Source organism: Notolepis coatsorum (genome assembly GCF_963971535.1).
Source record: "Notolepis coatsorum genome assembly, chromosome: 9".
NCBI classification, from domain to species: domain Eukaryota; kingdom Metazoa; phylum Chordata; class Actinopteri; order Aulopiformes; family Paralepididae; genus Notolepis; species Notolepis coatsorum.
This window is the reverse complement of record NC_140173.1, coordinates 130,561,184-130,571,909: the sequence shown is the minus strand read 5'-3', so window position 1 is coordinate 130,571,909 and position 10,726 is coordinate 130,561,184. Positions and strand designations below refer to the sequence as shown.

The 10,726-nt window shown below is 45.1% G+C and overlaps 1 protein-coding gene across 1 annotated transcript in view; it reads left to right on the top strand.

The window, feature by feature from the left end:
- The window catches only part of LOC311234756 (ankyrin-3-like), a 323,045-nt gene that overhangs the window by 280,239 nt on the left and 32,080 nt on the right, over nt 1-10,726 (top strand). Inside the window, 8 exon segments of the mRNA XM_084321999.1 lie at nt 26-180; nt 977-1,188; nt 1,678-1,885; nt 3,476-3,572; nt 4,732-4,960; nt 7,555-7,680; nt 8,598-8,720; nt 9,371-9,397. Coding sequence (XP_084178125.1) covers nt 26-180; nt 977-1,188; nt 1,678-1,885; nt 3,476-3,572; nt 4,732-4,960; nt 7,555-7,680; nt 8,598-8,720; nt 9,371-9,397 — 1,177 coding nt within the window.

The window sequence follows — 10,726 nt, the reverse complement described above, 5'->3', positions numbered from 1 at the left end:
TATAGTGTTCTGGTTTCTCTTGCAGCCCTGTGATTGTGGAGATCCCTCACTTTGGCTCCATGCGGGGGAAGGAGAGGGAGTTGATCGTGTTGCGCAGCGACAACGGGGACACGTGGAAGGAACACCAGTCTGACTTCAGAGCGGAGGAGATCACGGAGCTGCTCAACGGCATGGACGAAGGTATCCCAGAGACATAACGGAACGTAGACCAAATGCGTCCACATTTTTATAGGATTCTAGCACATTTTCATAACAATAGCTAATATTACCGTTTTCATTGAGGTTTCTTACAAATTAACGATGCTTTATGTTGTCCTTTATATGCCGATTATCATTAAAAATCTTAAATTGTACCATATGTCCCCCTTTAGACAACATATGTAACGCTACCAGCGCACTTTTGTTAAGATAATTAGTTTACCATTCGCGGTCGCTATACCGAGGTCGCAGTAATAGTTTACCACTGTTCAGATCACGGCGAAGAATAGACACATCCCAGTGACCTGTGACCTGTGCTAAGGATCTTGGGAAATGTATTCATGTAGTTTTCAACATTTTCACCTTTTAATTTTAAACCAATGCTGCCATCTACTGACAACAGAAAGTGTTGTCTATCGTCACTTCCGTATACAGCGTCGCCCGAAACCCATTCTAGAGATTCCCATTTTTTACTGGGAATGGGGCGTGGCCGTATTTGGTCCCTGACAATAAGAGTGGCTGTGATTGGTCACCGTGACGTTAGAGCAACCGTTAGATCCACTACAGAAAACAGTGCAACATCAACCCACAAGAAGTCAGTCGGTGGCCTGAGAATGTTCTATTTTTCATCCCAAACAACTGTTTCGATCTAGCTTGAAAGAACACTGAATGTCATATCCTTTAAATAATTCCCAAGTACTTCATATGTGTGTTTCTTTTAAATCATAAGCTCTTCTCGCCTGCTAGCCTCTTTTAATAACCTCTTCTGTTCTCCCAGAGCTGGACAGCCCCGCGGAGCTGGAAAAGAAGCGGATATGCCGCATCGTCACCAGAGACTTCCCGCAGTACTTTGCGGTGGTGTCTCGGATCAAGCAGGAGTCCAACCACATGGGCCCGGATGGAGGCCTCTTGTCCAGCTCCACTGTGCCCATGGTGCAGGCGTCCTTCCCGCAAGGCGCTCTCACCAAGAAGATCCGCGTCGGTCTGCAGGTACGGCTGGTCGTTTAGCACTTGGGGAGACCAGGCTACTTCTTACAGTTCAATTCATTTTAAAGCAACATGCCAACGCTTACCATTTTCTCCAGTCAGTCACCAATGTCCTTTCTGTGTGTTCAGTGGAAAGCTAGCCTGGCATAGTACAAAACAATGGAACTGGATACAGAAATTGGTATCTATCTTCTTGGCTGATTCTGGAGAATCCTATTTCCTATATCGTTGGCATGTTCCTTTAAACCTCCTGTTCTTTGAGTCAGCTTTCTTTTAATAATTTTTTTTTTATACTAATTCAATCCACTAGTATTATTTATTGAGACTCGGCCTGCTTTCATCAGGTTACATATTTGATTTAACCTGAACTAACGGCCCTTCTTTAGTGTCCCACCCTGAACCTTACTTTTGTTTTTTTAGACTGTTGACGGACTAAATTAACTATTCTACTCTCCCTTCTCTCTCCCTCTTCCCGTCTGTCCGTCTCTCCAGGCCCAGCCGGTGCCCGACGAGTTGGTGACGGCGGTCCTCGGCAACCGGGCCACCTTTAGCCCCATCGTCACCGTGGAGCCAAGGCGGAGGAAGTTCCACAAGCCCATCACCATGACGATCCCTGTGCCGCCCAGGTCGGCCGAAGGCCACCCTAGTGGCCACCGAGGGGACTCCGCCCCCTGCCTGCGTCTGCTCTGCAGCATCACAGGCAAGCTATCAGCCCGGCATGACGCGAGCAGGAGGAAGCTTTCTGTTCAGTTTATTTATTTTTTACATCATTTAAATTGGCCATGGGATATTGTTGTGTTTATGTTTACGTAAGGATCCCCTATTAGAAGCACCGACCTACGTCTTCCTGGGGTCCTGAACGTAGAAATACAATACAGTACAGTAAAATGCATACATAAAAAATAAATATTATATATATATGATACATCTCATGAGGCCATAACGTTAAGAAGTAGTAGAGAGAGAAAAATAATAATAAAGAAAATACAGTACATTTATATTTATATGCTTTTATCAAAATAGACATAGTAGCAGAGTACATAGTAGTATAGACCATAGTAGCAAAGGACATAGTAGTAAAGACGGCAAGAAGGTTGGTTCTTTTCTTAAATTCAGATATTGATTGAACAAGAGTGTCTTTAGTCGACTGCGGAAGATTGGACAGGTTTCAGCTGTCATGATTGTGGTGGTAAGTTCATTCCACCTCGGTGGAGCCAGGACAGAATAGCTGTCCACCGTGGAGCCAGGACAGAGAATAGCTGTCCACCGTGGAGCCAGGACAGAGAATAGCTGTCCACCATGGAGCCAGGGCAGAGAATAGCTGTCCATCGTGGAGCCAGGACAGAGAATAGCTGTCCACCATGGAGCCAGGGCAGAGAATAGCTGTCCATCGTGGAGCCAGGACAGAGAATAGCTGTCCACCGTGGAGCCAGGACAGAGAATAGCCTGCTTCATTTCACTGACCCCACAGGAGGGGTCTTCTTGAGGGTGTGTAGTTGGAGACCATGGACCAGAGGTAGGGAGGGAGCTGTTACCTATGTTGCATGGAATGCCAGGTCAAGAACCTTGAAGTGGATTCGTGTGGCGATGAGAAGCCAGTGCAGCTCTCTGAGAAGTGGGGTGACATGGGCTGAGATTAGTAGGAGATCAGGCAGGTTCTGTATGAGTTGAAGAGCCTTGGTGCCACAAGCCGGTAGACCAGCTATAGCAGAGCATTGCAATAGTTGAAGCACGACATGACTGTTGATTGCAGGAGGAAGTTGGGTGGCTTCTTTTGTCAGGAAGGTGCGGATCCTTAGTTCTGACGTTGCTCAGGAATAATCTGCAGGTTCTAGTTGTTGAGGCAATGTGAGTAAGGAGGACCACACCTTGGTTCTTGGTGGTCGGGGATGGAGCTACATTCTCCGCGATGATGATCGAAAGGTTGGTCCGTGGGTAGGATTAGTATGAAGAAAATATTAGGATACTATAAATGGGATTACATCTGTCCATAGCTATTAGCCGAGAGCCCTTTTGGTATTGGTTACATTTGATGTAATTGAATAACACTCCTTTGGGAAAGGTACCCTGACAGGATGCATGTGAGGAGAGTCGAATCTAGTCATGCGTCATTTTATTATGAAACGGTCTCACACAGACAGAACTGGGTGACTCAAAGGTCACCATGAATCAAATAGCCTTTGGGCGTTATGGTGCAGATCTCCTGGCTCATTGAGGTGCTGATGAAGAGATAAGAGGGGGGTCAGTGTGGCAGTGACTGACCTGGTGTTCTGGTCTCTCTCCCGTCCAGGAGGGACGTCCCCTGCCCAGTGGGAGGACATCACGGGGACCACGCCACTGTCCTTCGTCACCGACTGTGTCTCCTTCACCACAAACGTGTCGGCCAGGTGAGGATCACACACACACACACGCACGCACGCACACACACACACACACACACACACACACACACACACACACACACACACACACACACACACACACACACACACACACAATCAACAATCAACAAAAAACGTTCCTGAAAAGAACATAAGCCAACATAGGAAAATCAAAAATTAATCTGCAATACCAGAGTTTCATGGTAGAAAAAAAATAAAGATTGTAGGTTATATTTTACTATAAGACACTGACACACACACATCACATGATGCTCTCATGAAAGGAAAATATCCTGAATGTATAGAGGAGCACAATTTCCCTTAGTCTTTTTACCTTGTTCTGTAATGTCCTTCTCAAAACACGCCCCCCCCCCGTGGCTCGACTTCCACCTCAAACGCTCCAGTAACACATTTCACATCCAGTGGCACTTAAGTCATCTTGACACATTGCTGAGGCATAGTGTTCCGTCCATGCCTTTCAGTGATGGCAGCAGGGGGGGGAGGGGAGAAAAGAAACCTTTTTTAATGTGGAATGTTCAGTTACTGTAAACAAGGTCATGGTACTTCGTCCTAACTGGATTGGGGATCATGTGGCTCCCGTTCGCAGTCTGATATTTACAGAGCACTCCTTGGTGTTCTGAAATTAGATTATTACAGCGCCGTCATGTGCTTCCGTGTGTGCCCCTCGAAGTCGAGCCTCTCGCTGGCATGATTTATACTAGCGGTCAGTCATTGACTGAGCGGGTTGCCAAGGGGATGAATCGGCCTCTTTATAGTCAGAATATGCAGCGACTTTGCGTTAGAAACGGGGCCCGTGTGAGTTTGAGAGCATAGCGAAATTAACTGCCACAAGAATCGTTTCTTGAAAATGCAATGGCACTTTTGGAGAGCGATAGGTCGGCCACTCGTTCTGCAGAAAGGTTCCCTTGAAAACCTCCGCCGGTGGTACAAAATGTGTTCTTCTTACCGTGAACCGCTTTTAGTGAACCGTTCCGATTTATTCCCCCTATGCACCCCGTCCTCATAATCAGGAAAATAGTGTCTTTGGCCGGCGTCCAATATCTTCTCATGATTTACTTCTTCCCACCTTCGTCCCTGTCCTCTTCCTCTCCTCCTCCTCCTCCTCCTCCTCCTCCTCCGCCTCCTCCTCCTCCTCCTCCTCCAGGTTCTGGCTCGCAGACTGTCACCAGATTCCTGAGACCGTCGGCCTGGCGTCTCAGTTATACCGGGAGCTGATCTGCGTGCCGTACTTGGCCAAGTTTGTGGTGTTCGCCAAGATGAACGACCCCGTGGAGGCTCGGCTGCGCTGCTTCTGCATGACGGACGACAAGGTGGACAAGACCCTGGAGCAGCAGGAGAACTTTGAGGAGGTGGCCAGGAGCAAAGATATAGAGGTGGGACTCGCCTCATCCGTGTGCGTGGAGAGAGGCGGTGGAGCGGCCGGTATTTTCACATGAGCGAAGAGCGCGGTTTTAATATCGGCCACTCCGTTCCGCTCATGACGCTGCATTACCAAAAGCTCCATCTATGTTAGGCTGTTATGGACCAACATTTATTGAAACGTTACTAGCATGCTACTTGTAATTTAGAGTAGGGCTGGGCAATATGGCAAAAAATTATATCGCGATAACGATATCGATAACAATATCATATCACGCGATAACGATAATTATCGATATTGTTATAAGTATAAAAAAATATATATATATATTTTTTTAAACAACAGATGTATGTTTCTTTTGCAGCAATTCTTTGTCGTTGCCGCCATCTTTAGTGTTACATCCCCTCACACACTCCAGTTCTCAGGCTGCAGCTGGTTTGAAAGCGAAAGTAAACAGGCTTCTTCTCTGCTGGCTGTGGCTCCAGGGGGGTTGAACAGTTCTGGCTCTGCTAGTTTCTTTTCTATCTTTTGGAGCCTTTTTGGTGGACAAACCACCGCACATGTGCACCGTGACTCGTGACTGGAGACTAGCTCTGCTAGCACACATAGCCTACTGTGTACAGACGGTTTCAAACTGTATTTTAAATTAGAAAGCAAACAAAATAAATGGACAAGAGAAAAATAAATCTCAATTTGGTCAGTATTGTCATTTGGACAAGCAAAGCCATTACTTTAAGTTGCAGGCAAGAAAGACAAGTCTGTCCACTGTCTCTGGGTTTAACAAAAAAATAATCATTTGATTTTTTTTTCTTCGATTTTTTCCCCCCCGATATCGATTATTAAAATATATCGCGATAATTATCATTATCGTTATATCGCCCAGCCCTAATTTAGAGTTCTAATCGCGACTTTGCCAGCTTGCTTTTTACTTTCAATTTGGGACAGAGACCGGGCTTCACTCTCTCTCTGCTGCTGCTGTGTTCGAGCTCGGCATCTCTCCATTAATATTCAAATACTAAAGTAATAATCATGAAAATATTCATATAAAGAAACGTCTATTTTGCCACTCTCTTATCATCAATTGATGTAACACAATAGCGATTCCGCCTATACCCAGTTCATGCTTCATGCTAAATACTTTTTTACATTAGCTGTTCTTGGCTGTTCTAAACACTGGTGTCTCGTAGAACATTCCCTGGAAAATTATCTGGCACACAGGAAGTCATAATGTGTTAGGTCACCAGCAGCAACAGCAGTTTGTTTGGAATGACTAGAAGACTAATTAAGTTGTACATTTCCAAGATGGGAAGCAAGTCAATGGAGTGCAAAAAAACGCAACAGCACTGATCACCTATCGCCAATAGATGTCACCAAAACAAACTAAAACAAGGATCTTATGGATTACCACTTTAAGACCACTTTAACACTTTGATTGCCAGCGTGGCGTGCACTATTTATCGTTGGATGCCACCACCCACTTCAATGATAGCGCTCTAAACGCATAATCTCTGTCTTAAATTATGGCTATGTGTCTAATCTGCCCGTCGTTTATCAATGACTTGTTTGCAGTCAACATTGTCGAGACGGATTGTTTTTTAATCGGTTCATTTCCATTTTATAGCATTTTGAAAAGCCCTGGTTTTTCAGGAAAATATATAGATTCCGTGATAATCGCCCTTTACTGGAATATTCTGGCATACACAAAAAACGTTGTAATCTTTCGGCCTATTTATGAATCGTTTTAAAATAAACGCTAGATTATCGATGTGTACTTATGCACGCTATAGAAGCGATCTGAAAAATATATTCTCTGATTTCCTGATTAGCGCGCACACACAGACACACACACACATAGGGCACACATATAGGTCAAAACAGATCCGATTATCCCAAGACTGGTAAAATGAATTGCTTACCTCAGATCAGATGTTATCCAAAAAGATTATTCCAATTCCTAATCGCCATTCCAAATATCGATTGCGTTTATTGATTCAGCGTTGGGTACTGGAAATACATAATCCACGCTGTTCTGAGGGTCGGCGATCAACTTGGGTCTCTTCAGATGCCTCGCCGGAAAAGTAACATGAGGAGGCTGGACCGCCCCCCCCCCCCCCCCCCCCCCCCCCCATCAGTCTAAACCAATGGGGTGCAGTTACACAGGGAGAGACGATAGGGGGCGGTATTGTCAACTATGCATGCATTGTATGAGGGCTATCGCCTCAATTTACCAAGGTGGACATTAAATGACAGTGGCTGCATTCTGCTTGAGGGAAACCCAGCCTCGTCTGTGCATCGCTGTGAGTGTGATGCTCCATAACACGTGTCCCTCACAATACAATTGTGTTTAAGCCTAATCCATATTATTTGTTTCAAACGAACGTGGTTTGTGAGTGGAGTTTTCTTTCAGGTGTACACACAAACAGTCGCAATAAGACGGACGTACTTAAGAATGTGGTAGAAAAGTAGTACATAATTTACCATATAGGCTACTGTTGAAGTGTGTGTGTGTGTGTGTGCACACACTTTCACAGTCGCAGGCTCGCAGCTATTGCGGATTCACGCTTGTGTCGTTGTAATACTGAAGTTATGCTTGATGCGCTTCCATAGGTTCTGGAGGGCAAGCCTATCCATGTGGACTGCTATGGCAACCTGTCCCCTCTAAGCAAGAGTGGTCATCAACTGGTTTTCACCTTCTACTCCTTCAAGGAAAACCGGCTTCCTTTCAACGTGAAGGTTTGTTTCGCTGCCCTCCTCTGCACATGTGTACCGTCGTATGAGGTACTGATTGGCAGACACGCTGCTAAACGTGTGTCACTGATTGAATACACCTGTCTCAAACCCTGCCCCTTTTCTTGATCCTCCAATCACAGCTGTCGCTTACCTCGGACTTCCGAGGAAGTCCGAGGTAAGCGACAGCTGTGATTGGAGGATCAAGAAAAGAGGGCAGGGTTTTGAGACAGGTCCATTGCTGTGTGTCGGGAAGCGATCGTCCTCTAAACATGCTGACATGCGTGGCAGTGGTGGGGATGTTCTTGCAGTAATGCAGCATCGCCAAGAACGGGGGAGATTTCACTGCATGGCCAAGTTAAAAACAAACAAGCCCATCTGATGCCTGCGTATTCAATCCGCTATGTATCACTATCTGTATGATCTTGCATCTGTTGGACAGCCTCGTTGACACATTCTGACAAACCGATGGACAGATGTGCTCCACCTGGCGCTTAGGTACGACCGATGTATGTGACGGGAGCTCCTTTTAAGAAAGCAAAACGAGGTGTGCGTTCCACTTCTTCTGCAGTGACTTTGTGTCGATGATGGTATTCAAATAATATATCATTCTGCAGCTTGGAAGAGGTTTTGCCTCATCTTCGTTTTCACTATTTTTTTCCGGTAATTCTTTTCATTTCTTTCATTTGCTCAACATTATTTGTTGTGTCAAGGATTTGTTGACATGGAAATATAAATAGGGTTGTAGTGGAAACAGACGTCAAACTGTCCTCCCTGTCCTGGAGCTTTTAGGACCTTTTTTTTTGTATTTAATTTTTTTGTGCCGTTAGCGCAGTATGCACTTTAGCCCCGTGACTGTTTTTAATCTGTTGGGCTAAAAGTGATGAACGATCATCATCAACTCTCACGGCTGCCTCCTACAGATCAGAGACTTTGGCCAGGAGCCATGTGGCCGACTCTCCTTCCTGAGGGAACCCAAATCCATGAAAGGTCTTCCGCAGACCGCCACGTGCAATCTGAACATCACACTGCCAACTCACAAGAAGGTAGGCTCACGGCATGTTTTTTTTCTTCTTCTTTTTGAACAGTTGTTTTCCCTAGGCACCATGTCATCATGTCATCCTCATGTACATTCAACTGAGAGATAGTGCAGTGTTACGTTGTAATACCAAAAAGGAAATGTTGAGCTTCATTTGGTTTAGAAATGCCCGCCCGCCTGCCGGCTGCTCGTGTCTTTTTCTCAGTGTTTGAGCTTGTGCCACAAGACCCCACAACGTACACACATCCAGCCACACACACACACACACACACACACACAGACACAGACACGCACGCACGCACCGTGCATTACTCTGTTGCCTGGCATCACCGTGGGTTTATGAGAAATATGTTGAATCTGCACTTTTTCCCTGTTTCTTCTGTTATGTGATGTTCATCGATCATGAGAAACTACGTAATTATGTCGCTGTTGCTTTTTTTGGTTTCTTTGCTGGACACTTTCTTTGACCGGTTTATTAATTCCATAGCTTAATTCCCAAGCCTTCTGTTGTTTTTGCTGATCCATTTTCATTCCCTGAATTTTTATTTCCACCCCCCCCTGCACCCCCCCCCCCCCCCCCGCCCACTATAACGCCCCTGCTCTCCATTGTGTCATCTCTCTCCTCCCTGCAATGCATCTTGGGAACCCACAACACAGGATATGGAGTCTGATCCAGATGACGAGGTAAACTGATTCTCCATCACGGCATGGAACTGCTTCTCCTCTGTCCTCCTTTCCATTTGGCTTCTGTGGCGAGTGCGGAATATGTGCTGTGAATACTTTTGTGAATACTTTTTTTCCCCCGCGTACGGTAATTGATTGTGTGAGCAGAGGCTTTTGCGGCAGATCTCTTTTTAGTCATTGGTGAAAAGCGACTGCATCATTTATTTTAGTGCATGAACAAAGGTGGCAATTTTTTTTTTTTTTTTTTTTTCTCAACAAGATTCCTTTCTTTTATTGTCCTCATTCCGAGTCCAGTGGAGCAGATCTGTGTGCCAGGCCTCGGCTTGCTTTTCCATCTATATCTTCTTTTCCATTAACGTACTCGACAGGAAATCACCATCTCTCCACACTAGTGATAGATTAAGAGGCAGCTTCATACAGGGCCGTGGTATTATATATTTTTGGAGCCACAGATGGAAGATTTGAACTTTTATCCACATATTGATGCTTATTTTTTTATTAACGTAGAGTAACTATGTTCCGTACACGTGGCGTGCGCCACTGACCACTCCTCCGCTGTTAGGAGCCCGACGAGCATGTTTGTGTGATCCATCTCTGGGGAAAACACATTCTACAATCTACACCTTGATTGATGTGTTTTGGACCAATAGTATTTGAGTAAAGTGGGATAAACTACCTACCCCGTTCGTACGGAAGATCATAGGCCTCTACAATGTTCTGTACAGACTGATAAATCAACCATCGATGTTCCATACTGTGCACAAGCCATGACCACCTACACAGTGAGTCTATATAGAATTTAAAATATCAATGCAATATATTATGCCTGGACTGTTTATTTTCTTTGGATGACGAGCAAACAACATTTCACATCTCTCATCCTCGGTCGGACTGCAGAGCCAACTGGCCAGTATCAGCGCTACTTAATAAATCTCCTCTTTCAAAACATTATCAGACATAAGCTGAAAATATATACAACTTTGCTACAGCGTCGTTCCCTACACTGGTGAAGCCGGCAAAGTCTACGCTGGCGAAACCGTCAAACTCACTCAAATCATGCAGAGACAAATGCCTCATAGGGTTGCCACGGTGATGTGAAATATATCTGTAGAGCGCTTACTTTAATCTGTAACGTTATGCAGCTGATCCACTGTGTCTGTCCGTCTACATGTTTTTTTTAATTAAATCTAATTAATTTCCAATGACTAGTATGCATTTGTTGGACAGACAGAGTTGAATAAACCAACGGACAGTAATACCTTCTATACATTGGCTATCTGTTCATTGACGGATCAAACATGGATCAATGTAGCTGCAGCCTTATTTAGC